General features: G+C 45.3%; 1 protein-coding gene across 1 annotated transcript in view; it reads right to left on the bottom strand.

Moving 5' to 3' along the window:
- Positions 1-328: 328 nt before the first annotated feature.
- The window catches only part of LOC119382087 (calmodulin-A-like), a 42,678-nt gene continuing 19,669 nt past the window's right edge, over positions 329-23,337 (bottom strand). The window contains exons 3-4 of the mRNA XM_037649818.1: positions 5,498-5,506; positions 329-517 (exon numbers count right to left, since the gene is read on the bottom strand). Of these exons, the coding sequence (XP_037505746.1) occupies positions 329-517; positions 5,498-5,506 (198 nt within the window). The remainder of the gene's footprint in view (positions 518-5,497; positions 5,507-23,337) is intronic.

Genomic DNA, 23,337 nt, shown 5'->3' with positions numbered 1-23,337 from the left:
TCACAGCTTTGCTATTGTACTATTGCTATTTAGGTAGCTTTTTTGCTCACATATTTATGTATGTAAAGCAGGCACCACAGTTTTAACGCTCTAGAGCCGTTCTGCGACACAGTATCCAATGCTTCCCACTAAAGGGCTACTTTAGCGCCGCAGTATCCTTCGCAACACTGGGCCCATGATCTAGTATGGCACTGGAAACCGTGACCCACTGGCGCTGTGTTATTCAATAGGCAATAACCGCAGAATGTATAATACAGCAGTGTAAAAAGAAGCGCTGTGTACAAGGAATGTCATAGATCTTAGTGGTTTATAGAGGGCATTTGTTTGTTTATTCGGACTCCTCGGTCGACGTCATTACTGCAACGAACTCTTCATAGTTAATCTGTCCATCCCCGTCCATGTCGGCTTCCCGTATGATGGCGTCGACTTCTTCGTCCGTCAGTTTCTCTCCCAAGGTGGTCACGACGTGGCACAGCTCAGTCGCAGTGATGAAGCCATTTCCGTCCCTGTCGAACACCTGCGTAGGCATTCGAGGTAAACTGCATATTATTCATGCATACACGTACAAAACGCACAGAAACACACGCAGATGTACATGGCGACTGCTAACTGGGCATTTACTCGATCGAGTCTGGTGTCTAAGAAAAATAGGAACGCTGCCACGAAGTGCTGCAAGAGTGCATGCCTAGCTCACGAATGCTCTCAAAATAAAGGCTTCACACTCAGTTTTATTATACATTTTGCAAGTTTGTCTATTGTAGCTGACAATAAATTAGTCTTTATCTTTATTGCAGCCGTCAGCCAGCACCCGGTAGGAACATTGAATTTATGCAATAGCATGTTTTGTACCATGAAATAGGGGTGAAGATTCTGTAGAGGGAGCCGCGGCTGTAGAGCGAAAGCTTTGTTGACTTTGTTGAGCGACAGCTACCATTGACTAGGTGAGTTTGACACTGTATTCTGCACGTTTGGATTCCGCAAATGATGTCCACTATATACGGTCAAACAAGCCCGTCTTTATCATGAAAACTATCTACACGTGATTCGTTCATGCCTCTCAGCCCTGGGTCTCCGTCCTGGTTTTCCGGCTTTTCCTTGTTCTTCACTGGTCACGTTGGACCAAGAAATTGGACATATTCTCTTTAGATTATTTCCGGCCGCCAGTTATTCAAAATCGCGGTGAAGCAGTAAATATATCAAGGTTGGAAATATTAAGTTTTATGGGGATGTCGCCAATAGCTTTAACTGATGTGGGAGAGGCACATGGCAACAATAAGAAATCCCATCTCAAGATGGCATTATTTTTCAGCAGTAAATTCCAGATGTTGCGGGGTTCCAGAGGACACATTAAAACCAGACAGCATATTTAAAGCGAACGTTTAGCATGGGTCGAAACCGCGAGAGAACACAATATATGTAACCTGGATTACTACATATGAGTGCCGCTGAATCACTTGATTGGCCTCTAGCCTATGCAAGGGAGACACCATTGTTACGGAAGTTCATTCAGGTCCATAGAGCTCACGGATATTTTTTTTACGATTAAGACGCTGCTTGGTAGTTACTCCTGGGGTTTTACGTCAAAAAATCAGGATATGATTAGGAGGGACGCAGCAGTGTAAGGCTCCCGAAATTTCGACCACCTGGAGTTCTTTAACGTGCAACTAAATCTAAGTACACAATACTGTAGCATTTGATGCTCCCTGAGGTGGTTTTGAGTGAAACGAGCGCACGCTCACCATGTCATGACAACAGGTTTTCCATGACTGATATGGTACTGCATGAAGCGTGTCTAGTATAAGCATCGCCTTGAAGCATTACAATACTTCTACACTTCTCCGTTGTGGAAGACCATGTGTGTATCACCGCTTGAATAGGAGATATTCGTAATGCTTGGTGCTCCGGCAACACTGGGCCGGTCCGCCATTTCTGCCTGCCCCAATCGCGGTATCGTCCGCTAGGGCCCAAGAAGGATAGGCTACGGAGAGGCTGAGCAGCAGTCGTTGGCGGAGCTTTAGTACAAAGAAAAAGCGTCTGTTTCTTTCGACATCCAGCGCCGAACCCTCAGCAGCCCTCACTGCGCTACCACAAATTGGCGAGGACACAATATCGTGGTTCTGCGCGCTGAAAAACTCATCCGGCCAGCAGCTGCAAAAGGCGCACCGTTTCGCAAAGCCGAACAGCTGTTCTCGTGTGAGTGCGCTTCGGGTCTGATGTCGGCGTTCAAGTGTTCGTTGCAGAGGAGATGTCACTGTCAAACTTCTAAGATAACCTTGACCTGCAATACATCTCCATTGTATTTGCCACTGATATCATATACACGCGTCACAAACACCCGTCCGATAGCGACACCAAGTTGTTTCTGTGCCACCTGTGCAACGCTGTGCTGCTTTCTTCGGCTCATTTCTTTAGCCAAAGGTATCTCTACACCCTTCGCAATGACGTGTGTCGTATTTTTCTCGAAAGAAACGAGGCATGAGCATACATGATCGGTGCGCCGCAAACCAAACAAATATACTGATCGCGCGTTTCAAGTGTACAAAGACAGCGGCCCGAGTACGTAATGCTCTTTTACTGCACACTGGTTGCTTACCGCATGTTGTGGCCGTAATCTATCACGCGGAATTAGTATTGTCCTTCTCGTTTTCTTGAACGCTGCACGTGTGCGTTCATTGACGTATCTTTCTCAAATAATGCGCTCTTTGCTTTCGCATCTCACGGTGGCGTTGCATCCGTCACTGACCAGAGGGCGCGACGGAGCTCTTATCGAACGCCTAAGTGTTGAGGGCACCAGCCGCCAGGGATACCAAGAAAATGAAACGCTCGCTGGGCACATCGACGCGCTCAAGTGTCTCCCTTTTGGGCGCCTCTTTCAACGAACGCTTCCTACGTGCGTTCGTAATCACCTCAGGGATGTTGCCACCGCCTGCAATGCAGCACAAACGCGTTCAGAACGCGCTCTTTTCAGCCTGTGCCAAGGCAGCAGAAACGCTACAAACGCTTTTCAAACACACTGCATTGAGGCGGTGGCAAGTCACGTTCAAGTCAAGGAGCGTTTCTGAACATGCAGGATACGGAGGACAGACACTCGATTTTGCTGCGTCTACTCGCTAGGCTGTGTTTTCTGGCGCTACCATCGTATATCGGAAACTGTATTGCCGGGTGCCTATATTGACAAGCATACGAGGACCCTCGATCAGAGGAAAGATGAGTGCGATGATCTACCAAACAGGCAGCTCCATCTACAGCAGGGGCTCCTCAACTCCTAGCTACAACGTGTCGCAGAGCACGCTAACTGAATGAAAAAAAAATCACAGCATATCCACGGAGTGAATGATGATGAGTGGGCGAAGCTGCGGAGGTTCATCGGTAAACCGTGAATCTTCCGTGAATTCTGCCCAGTACATCATCACCGACGTGAGATCGGGCGCGTTTATACTAAAGGTTCGATGAGTTATGACGACTTGCAGCTCACTTTAATTTTACATGTACGCTGTGAATTTTCATTGTTTAGAAAACCATTGCTTTAGAAAACATCTGGCGTCTTTCGTTAAGCAGCTGGCGTCTTTTCGTTTTGCTTTAGAAACATCTGGCGTTCTTTCGTTTTGCTTTTACAAAACATCTGGCGTCTCTCGTTGGTTTATTTCATCAATCAACGGCGTTTTGAACAAAATTTTTATTGTTTAATCACGCACAGGAGAAATCTCACCAGGCACTACCTTGGAGGTAAACAATGGCTGCTAATGGGAATGAGAGACAGAAGAAGTCGGCTTTTAGCTAACACTTACACTTCTACTTCTACTAACGTTTCCTACTGGAACATGCCAATGGCTGCAAATGGGGAATGAGAGACAGAAGAATTCGGCTTTTAGTTAACGCGCACGCTGCGAATTTTTTATTGTTCAACAACGCACAGGAAAAATCTCCCACCGGCACCACCTTGGAGGTCAAAGCGTAAGACTGGTTACGCACTACGACTACTACTACGACTACGAGGGACGAACGGGTGCCGCCTTAAGGAGCTTCGCCCCTAAAAAATCACAGCATATCCACGGAGTGAATGATGATGAGTGGGCGAAGCTGCGGAGGTTCATCGGTAAACCGTGAATCTTCCGTGAATTCTGCCCAGTACATCATCAGCGACGTTTGATCGGGCGCGTTTATACTAAAGGTTCGATTAGTTATGACGACTTGCAGCTCACTTTAATTTTACATGTACGCTGTGAATTTTCATTGTTTAGAAAACCATTGCTTTAGAAAAATCTGGCGTCTTTCGTTGAGCAGCTGGCGTCTTTTCGTTTTGCTTTAGAAACATCTGGCGTTCTTTCGTTCTGCTTTTACAAAACATCTGGTGTCTTTCGTTGGTTTATTTCATCAATCAACGGCGTTTTGAACAAAATTTTTGTTTAATCACGCACAGGAGAAATCTCACCAGGCACTACCTTGGAGGTAAACAATGGCTGCTAATGGGAATGAGAGACAGAAGAAGGCGGCTTTTAGCTAACACTTACACTTCTACTTCTACTAACGTTTCCTACTGGAACATGCCAATGGCTGCTAATGGGGAATGAGAGACAGAATAATTCGGCTTTTAGTTAACGCGCACGCTGCAAATTTTTTATTGTTCAACAACGCACAGGAAAAATCTCCCACAGGCACCACCTTGGAGGTCAAAGCGTAAGACTTGTTACGGACTACGACTACTACTACTACCTACTACTACGACGACGACGACTACGAGGGACGAACGGGTGCCGCCTTAAGGAGCTTCGCTCCTAAAAGGAACACATCACTACGAAGTGAATGATGACAACTGGGCGAAGCTAGGTCCTAAGGTCCCTAATGCCTGCGTTGTAGTCGCCAACTAGTGTGAAGTGTTTTTGCTTGTAGGAGTTTTAGATTGTTCTGCCACAGTTATGATTGATATTAGCGTACTGTTCAACCTTTTTTGTCTCACATATGTTACCGGAGCGTTTCCCCATATAATGTAAATTGAGTGACATAAAGTGACATAAAGAGTCGATGACCAAGCTCGGGCTTATTGTCCATAGTGTTTACGTAGAAGTCGGCAACTAGTATAAAAGGTTTGTGCTTGTAGGTGTTTTATGTTGTTCTGTAATAATTATGGTTGTTGTTCGTCTATTGTAAACATTTTTTAAATCACATACACACATATGTTTCGAGGGTACCAACGGTTTTCTAACCACAATGACAGCGGACAGTGAGGGTCGACGACAAAGCTAGGTGCTAAAGTACATAATGTCTACGTTGAAATCGCCTACTAGTATAAATGGTTAATATAATAATAATATCTAGGGTTTAACGTCATTCCTGAGCATTCGTGAGCTAGGCATGTACTCTTGCAGCACTTCGTGGCAGCGTTCCTATTTTTCTTAGACACCAGACTCAAGTAAATGCCCAGTCAGCTGTCGCCATATACATCTGCGTGTGTTTCTGTGCGTTTTGTACGTGTATGCATGAATAATATGCAGTTTACCTCGAATGCCTACGCAGGTGTTCGACAGGGACGGAAATGGCTTCATCACTGCGACTGAGCTGAGCCACGTCATGACCACCTTGGGAGAGAAACTGACGGACGAAGAAGTCGACGCCATCATACGGGAAGCCGACATGGACGGGGATGGACAGATTAACTATGAAGAGTTCGTTGCAGTAATGACGTCGACCGAGGAGTCCGAATAAACAAACAAATGCTCTCTATAAACCACTAAGATCTATGACATTCCTTGTACACAGCGCTTCTTTTTACACTGCTGTATTATACATTCTGCGGTTATTGCCTTTTGAATAACACAGCGCCAGTGGGTCGCGGTTTCCAGTGCCATACTAGATCATGGGCCCAGTGTTGCGAAGGATACTGCGGCGCTAGAGTAGCCCTTTAGTGGGAAGCATTGGGTACTGTGTCGCAGAACGGCTCTAGAGCGTTAAAATTGTGGTGCCTGCTTTCCATACATAAATATGTGAGTAAAAAAGCTATCTAAATAGCAATAGTACAATAGCAAAGCTATTAAACTTTCTGCCAGCAAGATTCGAAGCAGCCACCTTTTCATCACCAGATGCCAACACGTGCCCTTCAGGTAAAACGACAAGTGAACGCACGAACGCGCCGTATGGCTTCATCTTTACACGTCGCACACTCAAGACCGACGCCATCGTCCATTACATTAAAACGGGTGTCTTTATTAGACACATCATGTTCAATAAGGCGTGTCAATTGACACGTCTGCATTCACACAATGGAGTCAGAGAAGTACCGACGAGTACGACCAGCGGCGTTCGATGACTGCGTGTGTCTGCTGAAAGCGCGTCCGATCGGTGCTCATTGCTTCTGTGTGAACACTATACGCAAGAAAAAATTCGGCAGGTCCCACACCTTGTGGGAATCAGTTTCATGCGAAGCAGTCGGCGAGTATTGTCTATGCTGCATTTCTTCTTGTTCTTTGAGCCAAGCGTTCGGAGGTGAAAAGACGTGTTTTTGTAAGTGTAGTCCCAGGCAGCACAGCACATTGGTCCAATATTGTTTATACGTTGGCAAACGACGGTCCAATGGTGGCCCATACAAACCACTATAAAACCAATGTTGGCAAGCCAGCCTACAAGGATGCCAATAATGGTCCATCTTTGCCAGCCAACATACAATATTGGTCGTGCCATTCTTTGAGGATGGCAACAACGGCCCATGGTTGCCGATGTACATACGATATTGGCGGAACCAGGCCGTATGGATGGCAATATTGGACCAGCTTATCCGTTGGTAAAACAATATTGGTTAAGTAATGGCAGTAGATCGGATATATTGTCCAGTCAATCTGACTGGTTAAACAATATTGGACAGCCAATGCTACGCGCCGGACAATATTGTCTAGACTTACACGTTGTCGCTCCAATGTCTTAAACACTGGCAAGCATATGCATGATATATCGGCAAGAATGTTTTTTCCCCCTTTTACCATCACTGAGTGAAGGTTAGCCCGAATCGAGCCACCACCTGCGCATGCTCGCTGTTATGAAAATCACTTTGTCCGGCATGCAGCGCACCTCAAAGAACATTTCTGGTCACTTATCACATTGCTTTATTCTACAAATATTCTACAAAAGCCCCGCGTTACACGGCGGCGAAGGCATCACGCCGTCCAACTGGGAGGTCATGCTTTTACTAGCCCCGGACTCGAGAACAGCTATGGGCCGTCCAACGGGCCCGTGACGCAAAAGAGACTTGGTATTTCTGTTCCGACGTGGGAGCGGCCCGGTCGAGTCCTAATCCGAAACGTGCTCTGAACCCATTCCTTATTACGCATAACAACGCGATTGTAGATGACGACCCCGCATTTCTGAAAGCCAGTGGCCGTTCCGGCCGTCCGCGAGTGCCGTTTTCGCTCCTTTGCATCGTATATTTGCGGCGCTTCGCGCTCGGCGCGTTCCGAGGTTCGTCCGAATGAATCCGGTTGCGGCCAAATATGACCGAACTAACGAGAGTTTGGTGCCATTAAACAATAAACATGCTTGGCGGGACCAGAGAACACGTCCTAATTGTCTGATTTTCCGAATTAATGAGTGTGGAATTAACGAGCTTTTACTGTATAAATATGGCAAAAACAGTCCATTGTTGTCAGTCAACCAACAAAACTGGAAATTCCATTCTATAAGAAAGGGAACAATGGCGCACACAGGGTCTTCATTTTTAAGTTGGCATTTAGTGTGGCACAAAATATACCCTAAACAGTTGGACAAAATTTGTTTTAGAGATGTTGAGCAATGTAAAATAAGTACCAAGTTTTCAAGTGAGTTTCGCGCTGCTGGAAATACATCTATGAGAAAGGAAAACAACACAACATCTCACATTGCAATGCTTGTTAAAAGTTAATTGTGTGATACAGCCAGCGTACACAACGCAACTGTATAAAAAAAAACCCTGCCTTTACATTGATTGATGCTGTATATAGCATTGATGAGTTAATGGAGTAGAATAGAATTCTAGTCTGCTTCGCCGCGCACCGAAATTTTTCTGACGGCTTTATTAGCGGCGAACAATCAAAACATTTTATGTCACTTCAACCACACCATGTATTTTTGTGTTTGCTACACGACTGGTTGGATTACAGGATTGTAACTTCTTTGTGCGCGTGCTACAGCGACGTGCTGTCCAAGACTACGGTATCGCCCGCGGAATCTCCAAATAAGCGATGAGTTATGTTTGCACTCTCAACGCTTCACGCAACCAGACGTGTTCACTTCGAACAAATGTTCTCGGTGATCGGGAGGCCGGAGAAGCAGCGCGACGCCATGTTTTGCTCAGGAATTTTACGTCCTCTCCTCCCGGCAGTGGGGTTGCGCGGGGGTGGCTGGTCATAAAACACTTGTCACTTGACGGCTGCTCCGCCCACGACGGTTCAAACGTGGCTCCGGGCTTTCAATGCCTTTGGAAACGAGGAGGGTGGGGGTGAGATGTCGGGAGACGATGGCATCTTGGAAGGTGCGCACTCGTTTCGGCCCCTTCTGTCTGGCGGCTATTTTTTGTCAGTCAGTGGCGGCTACTTTCCCTCGTTCGGGCTCCCGGCATCGGCGGGCGCGCGCCCCTCGTTATTCAGTCAAGAGTCATCGCGAAAAAACGGAGTCGGATATCGAGACAGGATGCCGCGATTCCATGGATACGGAGATTCGACGACGATGCCACAGGGAGAAGGCAGCTGTCCTGTTCTTCATCGGACTTTATTGTTTTGACTTTTGAAGAGCGATCCGCAGATGAGCGCCGATGTGTCCTGACAAATCGCAAACTTTCCGCCGGATTTTTGTGTTCGTATCGCGTTCAGTAAGTCGTTTCTTTCCTTAGTCGCATGTTTCTTTCCGTGTTTTTCGTACGTGAAATATGTGCTGCGTTTATTAACGTCTACATTACCGCGTACTTTCTCTAAAATTGTTACTTTGTGAATACCCATGTGGTGGGCTTTGCTGTGCGCGTCGAAGCAGGTTAGTTAAGTCCTCGCCCTTAGCGATGTTTCAGCATTTGCGTTTGTTGCTTTGTTCTTTTATCGCGTTGTCGTGCGCCAGCTAAATACCCGTTTTTGATTTGCCCTTCGCCGCTCGTTTCGCGCAAAGAAATGATGGATCTGTAACACACAAATTTTCATTAGTTTTGAAGTTGTTGCAGTCTTTCAAGCTCTTGCCGCAGTTACCTTTCAATTAACAAATACGCAATGAACTTTCCGGTAGTTCAAGATGGTTATGGATTTCATCTGTATCGAATGTCTGTTCACATGTAGATGTTCATTTATTTCATTTTGCATTAGGTTTCGCTTTTCACTCACTTCCTTTTGAACCTTCGGTGAACTGACAACTTAAATAAGCGCTAACAGGGAGGCTGTGCGTGTTTGTGAGTGGTCCTGTTTCCGCGATTTCTAACATAAGAGCGTTATTCAAGGTAATTAGTGTAGGTTCTGTGCAAGCGGTCAGCAGAACAAAGCTCGTAATGCGAAGTTATTTTGAATACTTGAAATGTGTATACATGCAGAATAAACTTGTGTGTACTCTCAGCTTTTGTACGCTGATTATCCCTGCTGCTTGCCTAAAAGCAAAAGCGTGGGCAACATGCATTTATTTACGTGCACAAAAATCTACCTCACGTTAAACTACAGATTCAGTGGGAAATGTCGTAAAGATATTGACATAGCTAACGAAAAGGCTGGCAAGAACCAGCGTTAAACGCTGGAAATGAAGGAACGATGGTGCAGCCAACGATAAAGGCTGGCAAAAAATATTGGAGCTGCCAATATTTATACAATGTTGGCGATACGTACGACGCACAATGTTGGCTACAGCCATCCTTGCCATTATTGGCGATATGTTGGACGGACAATTGTGGCTACAGCCATCCTTGCCATTATTGGAAAATCAATGGCATCCAATATTGGACCAATGCACATTTAGGTGTAGCAAACCCCCAAAAGCCAACGCAGGACCAATATTTCTGCCAATGTTAACCAACATTGTTGCGAGATTGGTCGAATGCCGGCGTGCTGCCTGTAGTAATGTGCACATCGTGCGCTTAACAGGAACGCCTACTGCACTGGAGTTTAAAGGGTAACTAATCCTCTGACGTTACGACAGCACTCACGTTAGAGCAAGGAAGTCAGTATTATCGAAACGAAATGTGCTTTACGGTGCAATGATATAAATATAATTCGCTAGTGTATTCCTACAGAGATTCATTTAGACAAAGCCATCTGAAAAGTGCAGTTCTTTTGCGATAAACGTGAAAGAAGGCACGCTTGCGCAACTGTCAATGTTTCTCTTAAAGAAGTAAGCCTCAGGAACTTCCCTTTGCACTTTCTTGTCTCTAGGGTCGAGCAACGCTTCATTATAGCTTGCCGAATCATAGGAATAATAATGAAATGTTCGTCAAACTGCTACAGAAGCGGAGCTAACTCTGGAACCACAATTGTCGTTAACCCGAAATGACGCTAACCCGCAAAGGGTCTTCGCGATGAATTGTAACTGCGTGTGTACTCCAATTGATCACCCAGGGAGCACCGGTAGCACTGGAAACGCCAAACACCATGCAGTAATATAATGGCATTTCAATCGTTGAGAACAACGCGCTGTCCAACGTCGTCATCTTGATTTCAGCATGCGCTATTTGTTAGAACCATGTGTGTTCACATCCCGACCAATGTTTGCCATTAAAAAAGCCTAAATATAATGGGAAGTCGGCGAGTTGTGAACTCATTTCTTGAAGAAACGAGCGCTTAAAAACCAAGGCAAAAAGAGAGAGAGAAGAGACGCAGTGCTGCACACATGGGCGTCCGGAGGAGGGTGCAAGGGGGGGGGGTGTACGGAGAGGGGTGCCCGGAATTTTCGGACAACATTTTCCTAGGCAGTAGCAACAAGCTACGCTGCTTGATTAGCAGACTCAGGTCCCGCATATTCGTGTGAAACGCCCCTCAGGATTGCGGGCCAACGTTTCACGGTACACATCATGACTAATCTTCCGGGTCACGTCGCGGCAGCGAAAGAAAGGCTGGCTGGCGCTCTCGGTACCCCCCCCCCTCCACGGATGCACCCCCTTGCAAAAAGTTCGGCGGACGCCCTTGGCTGCACACACAACTGAAGGCTTATTTTGTAAAAAAACGTGAACTTATATGCCCGAACCGTGCATGCCAAAGTAGGTAAACTTTAGAAGAAAGATTTTAAACTCATGTGTCTATCGATAAACTCCTTTTCTACAACATCACAGAGGGTTCATTAACGCCAGAGTTCCTACACTTACAGAAAGAAAAATATCAAAAGCTTATACATAGTTCTCGTATGAACTGGTCGTAATGATTAATGAGCAAACAAGAAGACAGGACAATAAAAAAAACGCCAGACCTGCGCTGAAGCCGCAGCACAGTCACAGCGAAAGCTGGAACAGCGGCGTTTCTAGAGCCCGTTTTAAGCTCTCTTGGGGCGACAATACAAGTACAGTAGAAAGGTACCCACTACGCCATAAATCACAATTTTACTGAAGTTGCGAAGCACCTACTAAGCCATTATTCGTCATTCTGCGGAGAAGCGAGGCACCAGCTACACGTCTGTAAGGCATTATGTGCACTTTGTTGACGCGACGACTGATGGCGATGAAGAATTATGGCTCAGCCCTTTGTAATGGGTTGGGAGCTTTAAACGGCCCACCAGTTATGTAACTTCCATTGGGTTAATCACGGTCACTATTTCCTTCTCCCGTCATGCTGTATACCATACGTTGACGTGGGAGAGAGACGGCGGGGGGGGGGCGAAGAACTTCACTGTGACCCCGAGGAAATGGATCATGCGCTTATGGGCTTCCTTGGCAAAAATACAAGTTCACTTGCGAGGAACCCACTACGCTATAAATCATTGTAATTTTACTGAGACCCCGAGGAAGTGGATCATGCGCTTATGGGCTCCCTTGGCAACTAATACAAGTGCACTTGCGAGGAACTCACTACGCTATAAATCATTGTAATTTTTTAGAAGTAGGGCAGCAGGCACTGTGCCATTTTTCGTCATTCTACGGAAAGCATTGGTACCTGCTAAATGCATGTAAGGCATTATGCGCACTTTGTTGATGCTTTGCCTGATGACGATGAAGAATTATGGCAGAGCCCTTTGTAATGGGTTGGAAGCATTCAACAACCTACTCGTTGCGCAATTCGCATTGTGTGATGCCTGGTTACAGAATTCGCGTTGTGCGACGCTTGGTGCTTATTTTACTATCCAACCACGCTATATTGCATATGCCAGTGTGGTTCCTTCCCGACATGAAGGTTGTATAGGACCTCTTTGCAAAGCAGTTTCAAGCACCGGCATGGCTCAGAGGTTGAATACTGGGCTCCCAGCAGAGGACCCAGGTTCGAACCTCGTTCCATCCTTGAAAGTTTTTCTTATTTCCTTTTCTTTCTTATTTCGAGCGATACTGGTTACGGACACCGGCGGCGGCGGCGGCGACGGACAACTACGGCGCCGAAAACGGCCGGTGAAATGATCTCATAACAGCTTTCGCTGTAAAAAGAAAAGAAAACGAATTCTGAAGTTGACCTCGATTGACAGGCGCGGTTTATGCACATATCTTCATGTTCTTTCCAATAAACATTCTGTTAAGAGTGTAGCGCTGTGTGTCTTGCCTGTCTATTTTACAGCGAAAGCTGTTATGAGATCATTTCACCGGCCGTTTTTGGCGCCGTAGTTGTCCGCCGCCGCCGCCGCCGGTGTCCGTAACCAGTATCGCTCGAAATAAGAAAAAAAAACGAAATAAGAAAAAAATTCCAGAATGAAACGAGGTTCGAACCTGGGCCCTCTGCGTGGGAGCCCAGTATTCAACCTCTGAGCCATGCCGGTGCTTGAAACTGCTCAGCAAAAAGGTCCTATACAGGCTTCATGTCGGGAAGGAACCACATTAGCATATGCAATATAGCGTGGTAGAAGAGTAAAATAAGCACCAAGCGTCACACAACGCGAATTCTGTAACCAGGCGTCATACAATGCGAGCTGCGCAACGAGTAGGTTGTTGAATGCTTCCAACCCATTACAAAGGGATCTGCCATAATTCTTCGTCGTCATCAGGCATAGCATAAACAAAGTGCGCATAATGCCTTACATGCGTTTAGCAGGTACCACGGCTCTCCGTAGAATGACGAAAAATGGCACAGTGCCTGCTGCCCTACTTCTCAAAAATTACAATGATTTATAGCCTAGTGGGTTCCTCGCAAGTGCACTTGTATTGTTTGCCAAGGAAGCCCATAAGCGCATGATCCATTTACTCGGGGTCTCAGTAAAATTACAATGATTTAGAGCGTAGTGGGTTCCTCGCAAGTGCACTTGTATTGGTTGCCAAGGAAGCCCATAAGCGCATGATCCATTTCCTCGGAGTCTCAGGAAGATTAGAATGATTTATGGCGTAGTGGGTTCTTCGCAAGTGCACTTGCAATGGTTGCCAAGGAAGCCCATAAGCGCATGATCCATTTCCTCGGGGTCTCAGTAAAGTTCTTCGCCTCCCCCCCCCACCGTCTCTCTCCCACGTCAACGTATGTTAACAGCATGACGGGAGAGGGAAATAGCGACCGGGCGTCACCCAATGCAAATTACATAACTGGTGGGCCGTTTAAAACTTCCAACCCATTACAAAGGGCTGAGCCATAATTTTTTATCGTCATCAGTTGCAGCGTCAACAAAGTGCACATAATGCCTTACAGACGTGTAGCTGATGCCTCGCTTCTCCGCAGAATGACGAATAGTGGCTTAGTAGGTGCTTCCCAACTTCACAAAAATTGTGATTTATGGTGTAGTGGGTACCTTTCTAGTGTTCTTGTATTGTAGCCCCAAGAGAGCTTACAATGGGATCTAGAAACGGCGCTCTTCCAGCTTTCGCTGTGACTGTGCTGCGGTTTCCGCGCAGGCCTGGCGTTTTTTCACAGCGCACAGATACAATAGGCTCTCGATTAGACGTCGAATTGCCAAATATGAAACGGATCAAAAGAAAACCAATAATAGAAAAAAAACATGGATGATCCCTCTGTCATAGGAATCGGTATAACACGAAAGTAAAACGTGTCTTTACAGACGTACTTGAGCGTTTCTTTTGCATTGGTTCGCCCCTAGGGCGAAGGAATGAATGCCATAGCAACAAGTTGTAATGTCACGCGAAGAACGGCAAGCAGCTGGAAACTTGCAACGCGCTGCTCAAGTAGAAAGGACGCACGAAACGAACATACACAGGATGTCTAACTGTCACAGCTCGACAGTTTAAGCGCGCTGGTCAAATACAAAGGAGGACGCACGAAACGAACGCACAAGTATACACAGGATGAGCGCGATCGGTCACAGTTGTAACTTATTTGTTTGTGAGCAGCGCGGCCCTTTCGTAAAAGCGGCCGCTGCAGTGAGCGAAGTGACCTTCGTGCTCTCTCAAACTTCAACGCAATCTTGCGGTGAGAGCGCAAGACGTACAAGATAAGCGCGCGCGCATGAGCAACGACGCCCTGTAGACGCCACACTCATCTCAACGCTTGGGGCGACGACCTTTAAAGCGCGCCCTTCGAGCCCTTCGTGCCATCTCGCTAGTAATAAGGAAAACACTCTGATGTACCACCAATCACCAATTGTGGCAGCAACCTTGATGCGATTCGCTGCCCCTATAAACATGAGTCGTCTTGCCCAATCACTAGCTCCAACCACATTCGTTGTTCAAAAATTTTTTTATGAGCTGTACTGTCATGAGTAAAGGGGCACGGGGCGCGCGCCGGAGAGCGCAAGGCGTCGATGGTGTGCAGGGAATGGAAAAGTACCCGATGGTGTGCACCCCCGCCACGTCGACGCAAGCCATTGGCCAGAGAAAGGCGTGTGCCACGCGACCCGAGCTGAGGTGAGAGACCACAGAAGAAGAGTTGGTCATTGTTCGGTGGAGTTGTCGAGGAGCAAGGTGGTGCAGGCCAGCGTCGCGTCCGCGACGGGAACAGCAGGGCTGAGTTCTGGAGGCAGCGTTGTGCATGCCCCGGGAGGATGGCCGTCGACCTCGGGGTCTACCGAGCGAGGCATCCCGGGCTTGCGGCAGCATCATCACGCAGTTCTCGTGGCACCTGCGGCACTACCACAGCTCGGCAAGACGACGGCGACCCACCGACAATCACCGGAGAGCCACGTCGACAGGTAGAGCCCGTGGCACTGAGGAGAGGCCGACAGTTAGGCCTAACTGGGAGAGACCGGTGTACTCGACAGAGAACGAGGCATCGGCGAGGGAGACGATCAGCGAGGCGTCTGATCAACGACGGCGGCCCGGAGACGTCGGCAGGAGCTGCGACGACGGGACTGGGCGTCGACTTGGACCACGAACCGAGTCAGCGGACTCCACGAACGGAGTAAGAACGTTCCAAGTGTAGCGCGACAGGTCGTGAGCGCGACCGAGAGGCCATAGTGGCCCGGCGCTCGAGTAGAGAGATTATAGAGAGGAGCTAGACATAGCTTGAATGTTGTGTAAGGCTGGTGAGTGCGCCTTAACTTTGCATTTCTGCACTTGTTACTTTTTATTGCAAATCTTGAGTGCGTGTGAGTTTGGTTTGCCGTGGTGTGTGCGATAAAGTTTTGTTTGCAGTGCCACCACGGCGTCTCCCGAGTCTCTCTCTCTCTCTCACTCTCCGAACTTCATTCCGACATTGCAAGTGCTCCCGAAATACGTGACATGTACATCTCGTTACATTCAATGCAAACATCAACTCTACCAAATGCTACAATGACAACGATAGTGGGTGCAATACTTAAGCTGCAGTGTCATAAGGAGGTCACCGGCTATTCAACCCTTTTAATATAGCAGATCCATAAAGACTACAAACCTTGAGGCAGGCACAACAAAAAGAAGAAGCATAAGAAAATTGAAAGAGGCTAACTTTAATAAACGAGATATGAATTAGTTATCCCCATTTTAAGTATACAATGTCGTTTTTCAACTACCTCCTTTGCTGTTAAACAGATCATGCTGCTAAAGGGATCATACCTGTAGTGAAGTGATAACTTGCAGGAGGAAATTTCGTGCTGCTGAGATCGTGCATTAAACATTGTGCACGATACGCATTAGGCGAATGTCAGAGAGGTGGAGCAAATGTAATGGATAGCAGATGCCAAAAAAGAACAGCTCTGAGTAACTATCGGAAGGATAAGAACGAAGTAAGGAGGGAAGCATATTATGATAAGCTAGTGCTATGTTTGAAGCGAGGTCATCTTGCCTTAGAATATGCAGTCATAAAATGAGATCCAGTAAGTGGGCGTCACATTCACTGTTTGTGAGAGAGATATGGAAATGACGGACCACCTTTTAAATAAATGTAAAAATGTCCACTTATGTCCGTATTTGGATCTAGCTCTCATGAAGCCCTAGGTTTAGAGACAGCTTGATAAAGATGAACACCTCCGTAAGAGAAGTCAGTAAAGGACAGATGGAGGATTGGTAGTGGAAAAGCAGGGAGAACAGCCAAAAACAAACTTGCACAAAAACAAGGTCCTTATGTACAATCCCCAAAGATAAGCTACCAATTTATAAGTTTTTTTAAGGAAAGAAGTTTAATTCAGGTAAGAAAGGCATTAAGCCAATTCAAAAATTGAGCTTGGCCACTTGCATGTCATTGCTTCGCTTTAAAGGGAACACCCATAGCGTCCATCCCTCTACAGATGTGAAACTGTGTCATGCAAGGTAACTTATACAAAGTTATTGCTTTGAGCAGTTAGTGCAAAATATTTCAGGAGAGCATCTAGCTGGGCTGGTTAGTACATGATTAAGACGGAAACAAAGAGTGCTGGGCACGGGATGGAAAAAAAAAACTAGACGAGGGCGACAGCACCCTCGTCTGTTGTCCTTTCTTCGTCCCGTATCCAGTGCTGTTTGTTCCCGTTTTAATGCAAAATATATCTTTCTTTAATCTGAAGGTGGCAGTGTTTCATGACTAAAATAGTTCACTAACTTGCATTTCAAGTTACATTTTTTCAGCCATAAGCAAAAATATTGCAAAATGCTGATGTTCTAATGTTAACATTTATCAAGAGAAAGACCAATTCCTTCGTATGGAATACCCACAGTTCATTGTCTAAAGTTCATTGCCTTTTTATTTTGTGCTGTTCCCTAATCATTTTCCTTAACACGGTAGTATAGATGTTGTTGCTTGATCTTGTGTTTTATATGTTCCTGTTTTTGCTTAGCAAGATAAATTTATGTGTAACTTATCATTGTAACCCACTTTGCAATACTGCTTACAGGTGTCATCAGTATTGTCAAGTAATAAATAAATAAGTAAATAGATATCCACTTTCTCATAAAACTACTGTGAAAACAAAACAAAAACAGAAACGTTACACCCAAACTGTAACAGAGCCAGAAGAAATAGCTTTTTGACCCATATTGCAGCTTAACTTTTGCTATGTAGCATTCCAAGCAGAAATATCCCCAAGACATTATTGTGTGGTATACTGTGCTGGCAATTTATTTTCCATTTAAAAAAATATACTGCTTGGTTGTAAGCAAGAAAAAAATTTACTGAAGTGAATAATCAATAGCCTTCACAAAGAGTGTCCTTCCTTGACCTTCGCTGCACAGCACATTTGCACAGGATTCACGCGGGTGCCCCTGTGCTCATATAGTCAAAGTCCAAATGTTGCTGACTTAAGCAATACTTCTGTCTGAAATGCCATGCAAGAACAGTGATGTGTTGTTGCAGTGATGGCAAAGCTCCAAAAAACTTCAGACAGCCTTGTTATTTTTCATTTGTAAAATAATTTTTCGCTTGAAGCAGAAATTACATGTTAAAACCTTTCTGTATAAATTATCGCAAGCCGAAAGCACACTATGATGTGTAGGCGATATTTTTACTTGGAATATTACACCGTGAAAAAGAACCCGCAATATGGGTTAAAACGTTATTTTTTTCCAAGTGTGAATTTTGAAGACTTTTCTATCGAATACCGTTAATAAATCGTTATCGACTCGAACTTTATAAGGAACATGACGGCGACGGCAAAAACCCATCGAGTGTCCATATAATTGCTATCACAATGAAAATATTAAAGAAAAACCACGCAGAGCACTCGTACTTCTACGCTCCCCAGGCTTTTCATCAAGACATCGCTTCTAAAGAAAAAGGTAGACTGGTAAATAGTCGGAGAGTGTGTCCCTGGCTAATGTCACACTCTCCATACCTTAAAAGAAAGCAATATCTCCGTGGTATACACGTCCCTCTCCTTCCTATTTCCAAATAATGACAGGCATCTGTAAGTTTTACGGCTGTCTTCTTCGTGCTTCTAAAGGACAGTTTTTGCAGTGCAGGCCTTAATTGTTTCGAGCACTCTATTTCCTGAGATCTTGGCCTTCACCTAAGACACCGGGGCGGGGTATTCCTGCATGTTGCCATAGAAGAGTGTCATTGGTCAGTACAGCGCAGGCGTCGCGAACCAAGATAAACGCTGACGGCGCCGTTATTGTCTTCACATGGCACCGCGACATGTGAAGCCAGCCGCAGTGCACCGGCCAGCCAGGAATTTGCAAGACCTTCGACCGAGCGGCCAACAATGGCGTGAAGAAAAGAAAAATGGTATTCGAAGGAGTTACTCGTGAGAACTACTGAGTTTCGGCTCTTCACAGAACTGATGTGCTTGCTTATTGCTTTGGGCACACGTTCGCCCTTTAATAAAAGTATATATAGGAAATCTTTGTGGCGAACATTGTTACAATATTGAATGTCGCAGTGTGAAATAACGTTACTTCCTTATTTTTGTTTGTTGTTGCTTTCGCTTCTATATATTTTATCCAGTGTCAATATATTTTATGCTACAATTAGTTGTTTAGACTTGGTTTTCATTTTAAAAGCATTGGTCGCTGTTAGACAGCACGCAATCTCGAGCGATGAACAGTGTTGTTGCATCTATCTGGACCAGACGTGGAATCCCTAAGGACCTATTACGAAGCATTTGATTTGGGTCTGCATGATGAGACGCGCAAAGTTCAGCAAGGAGAGATAATTAATGTCTTACATCAGTGAGTGATGTAGATTACTTTCGAGCGGCCCGCGACACTACATCAGTCATCGAGAAGTTGTTGCCAGCCTATTGCACCGGTTATGTATCTGGCTCCCGGTAGCAAGCCCTCGACCCTCATCGATATAACCCTGTTCCCTTGTCACCTGTAAACTACGGGTGAAAGCGCCTTTCCTTCTTAATAAATCTCATCCTCGGTTCCGAGTTCTGTAATACAAATCCTGTTAGTTCTGATACTATTAAGACTCTGTCGTCTTCGTAGCACCGTTGACACCATTTATGTCGCCTTTACAAGCACTCAACTTATGCCTCGATCTTGTGGTACGCTTCTATGCTCGCGAAACACTAGTCCACATTAAGCACTCGCCCTTCGCGTAGTCAGCCCAAATGCAGTGCACGAGGCAGTCGTATCATCAGAGACGAGAATAACTAAATAAGCTAAGCGATTTCAGCTGACTGTTAACATTCAGCTGATAGTGGTTGAGTATCTGCGACATGTGAAGAGGCAAGAACAATTGTCCTTGCCTCTTCAGATGTGTCAGATACTCAACCACTGTCATTGCATGCTATACATTTTATTTCAATTCTTCCTCGGTTAATGCCAGTCAGATTACTCTTACTTTATATTTTGTCTCCTAAAGTGTGACAACTTAAAGTCATTATCTTGTTTTAAAAGCCCAATTCTTTACGGATCTTCAACAGAGGGCACGTACCAGTTTTGCACACTCATCATGGTCATAAATCATATTCGCTGTTTTCCTCGTTTATAATAGTTCGCCTTTCGCTGTTAATTTTACGCTATTCAGCCACCAGTTAGGACAAATTCTTAATAAATAAACCGGCGTTATGTGTTTCCGTACAAAGACAGCGCAAAATCATGAAACATTAAATTGTCGAAGATGTCGTGAGTTTGGTCCTCGTAATTTGATAGAATAACGGATTCTGGATATAGACTCTTAGCGACGCTCCCTTACACGTATTAATTTATTTATTTATTTATTTATTTATTTATTTATTTATTTATTTATTTATTGTATACCCATAGCGCCACATGGCATTACAGTGGAGGGGAAAAAGCAAAGAAAAATTCAAAGCACACAGTTGGTAGCAATCTCTGGCAGAATCAAGGGAACATAAATAAATACATATACAAGAAGATCAATAGTGTACACTAAAGAGCACCATAGTGAATCATTGTGCAAACAAAAAGTAAAGAAACAATATTGCAAGTACACAAGCATACATACAATTAATTTAACAATGAAATGTATTATAGTGATAAAAGCATAATTATATGAACAATAATGAAAAATACAGGAAATTACAAGTACAAGCATATAGCAGTCATCACTTGCAGTAACATGAGTGAACAGTAACTCTAATACAAGAAGAATTATTTTAGCAGTGCAAGAAAATATGTCATTGGGCGCTATAGTTGCGACAGACTTGTCTAATTGATTCCACACCCGTATTGTCCTAGGGAAAAAAGACCTGCAAAATGAGTGTGCTTTGCAGGGAAATTCCAGAACCTTATTCTCGTGGTCAACCCTATGGGAGTAGTAGTTAGGTGCCTTTATGTAAAGATGCCTATCAATGCCAACTTTTGAATGAAAGATGTCGTGAAAAACCTTGAAGCGAAGTCTGCGTCTTAGACAATCTAGTGTATCCCATCGCAATAATTCTTTCCCGCGCGTAGGACTGAACTTTCTGTCATAACGTCCACGAACAAATCAAATAGCCAAGTTCTGCACCCTTTCAAGTTTATTCTGTGTCGCGCACTGTTGACGGGTCCCGAACGACACACGCACAGTCAAGTACGGAACGCACATATGTTTTATAAAGCAATTCTTTAGTTGACATATTAAAGTTCTTTGCGTTACGGCGAATGAACCCAAGCGCTTTCCCGGCCTCGCCTGTTACATACTCAACACGTCGCTGCCAATTTAAGTAAGACGATAAGTACACTCCTAAGCATTTGTATTCATTAAGCTTACTCATATTGACATTGTTAAATGTGTGCGAGGTTTGAGACTGTAATTTCTTACGAGTAAACTCTATGTAAAGTGTCTTATTCAAGTTTAGCTGCATGTGCCATCGTGTACACCAATCACTGATTTTGGCCAAGTCTCTCTGAATGAACACTTTGTCCCGCGAATCCGTAAATTCCCTATACAAGACCCAGTTGTCAGCGAACAACCCAGGCAGCACGCCGGCATTGGACCAATCTCGGAACAATGTTGGTAAACATTGGCAGAAATATTGGTCCTGCGTTGGCTTTTGGGGGTTTGCTACACCTAAATGTGCATTGGTCCAATATTGGATGCCAATGATTTTCCAATAATGGCAAGGATGGCTGGAGCCAACATTGTCCGTCCAACATATCGCCAATAATGGCAAGGATGGCTGTAGCCAACATTGTCCGCCGTACGTATCGCCATATAAACATTGGCAGCTCCAATGTTTTTTGCCAGCCTTTATCGTTGGCTGCACCATCGTTCTTTCTTTTTCAGCGTTTCACACTGGTTCTTGCCAGCCTTTTTTTTTTTTGGCTATGTCAACATCTTTACGACATTTTTCACTGAATGTGTAGTTTAACATGAGGTAGATTTTTGTGCACGTAAATAAATGCATGTTGCCCACGCTTTTGCTTTTTGGCAAGCAGCAGGGATAATCAGCGTAGAAAGCTGAGAGTACACACAACTTTATTCTGCATGTATGCATATGGCAAAGATACTGCAAGTATTGAAAATAATTTCGCATTTCACGCTTTGTTCTGCTGACCGCTTGCACAGAACCTACACTAATTACCTTGAATAACGCTCTTATATTAGAAATCACGGAAACGGGACCACTCACAAACACACACAGCCTCCCTGTTAGCGCTTATTTAAGTTGTCAGTTCACCGAAGGTTCAAAAGGAAATGAGTGAAAAGCGAAGCGTAATGCAAAATGAAATAAATGAACATCTACATGCGAACAGACATTCGACACAGATGAAATCTATAACCATCTTGAACTACCGGAATGTTCATAGCCTATTTGTTAATTAAAAGGTAACTGCGGCAAGAGCTTGAAAGACTGCAACAACTTCAAAACTAATGAAAATTTGTGTGTTACAGATCCATCATTTCTTTGCGCGAAACGAGCGGCGAAGGGCAAATCAAAAACAGATATTTAGCTGGCGCACGACAACGCGATAAAAGACCAAAACAACAAACGCAAATGCTGAAACATCGCTAAGGGCGAGGACTTAACTAACCTGCTTCGACGCGCACAGCAAAGCCCACCACATGGGTATTCACAAAGTAACAATTTTAGAGAAGTACGCGGTAATGTATACGTAATAAACGCAGCACATATTTCACGTACGAAAACACGGAAAGTAACATGCGACTAAGGAACGAAACGACTTACTGAACGCGATACGTACACAAAAATCCGGCGGAAAGTTTGCGATTTGTCAGGACACATCGGCGCTCATCTGCGGATCGCTCTTCAAAAGTCAAAACAATCAAGTCGGATGAAGAACAGGACAGCTGCCTTCTCACTGTGGCATCGTCGTCGAATCTCCGTATCCATAGAATCGAGGCATCCTGTCTCAATATCCGACTTCGTTTTTTCCCGATGACTCTTGACTGAATACTGAGGGGCGCGCGCGCGGCGCCCGCCGATGCTTGGAACCCGAACGAGGGAAAGTAACCACCACTGACTGACGAAGAATAGCCGCCGGCCTGAAGGGGCCGAAACGCGTACGCATCTTCCGAGGTGCCGTCGTCTCCCGCGATCTCCTCACCCCCCCCCCCACCCTCTTGTTTTCTAAAGGCATTGAAAGCCCGGAGTCACGTTTGAACCGTCGTGGGCGGAGCAGCCGTCAAGTGACAAGTGTTTTATGACCAGCCACCCCCGCGCAACTGCTGGGAGGAGAGGATGTAAAATTCCTGCGCAAAACATGGCGTCGCGCTGCTTCTCCGGCCTCCCGATCACCGAGAACATTTGTTCGAAATGAACACGTCTGGCTGCGTGAAGCGTTGACAATAACTCATCGCTCATCTGGAGATTCCGCGGGCGATACTGTAGTCTTGGACAGCACGTCGTTGTAGCACGCACACAAAGAAGTTACAATCCTGTAATCCAACCAGTCGTCTAGCAAACACAAAAATATGTGGTGTGGTTGAAGTGACATGAAATGTTTTGATTGATCGCCGCTATAAGCCGTCAGAAAAATTCGGTGCGCGTGCGCTAAAGGCGCACCAGCGCAGAGGCCCATTGCGAAGCAGACTAGAATTCTATATC

The sequence above is a fragment of the Rhipicephalus sanguineus genome, chromosome 2 (genome assembly GCF_013339695.2).
Source record: "Rhipicephalus sanguineus isolate Rsan-2018 chromosome 2, BIME_Rsan_1.4, whole genome shotgun sequence".
In the NCBI taxonomy this organism is placed as follows: domain Eukaryota; kingdom Metazoa; phylum Arthropoda; class Arachnida; order Ixodida; family Ixodidae; genus Rhipicephalus; species Rhipicephalus sanguineus.
Note: the sequence above shows the minus strand (reverse complement) of the source record. Positions and strands in the feature narration are given on the sequence as shown.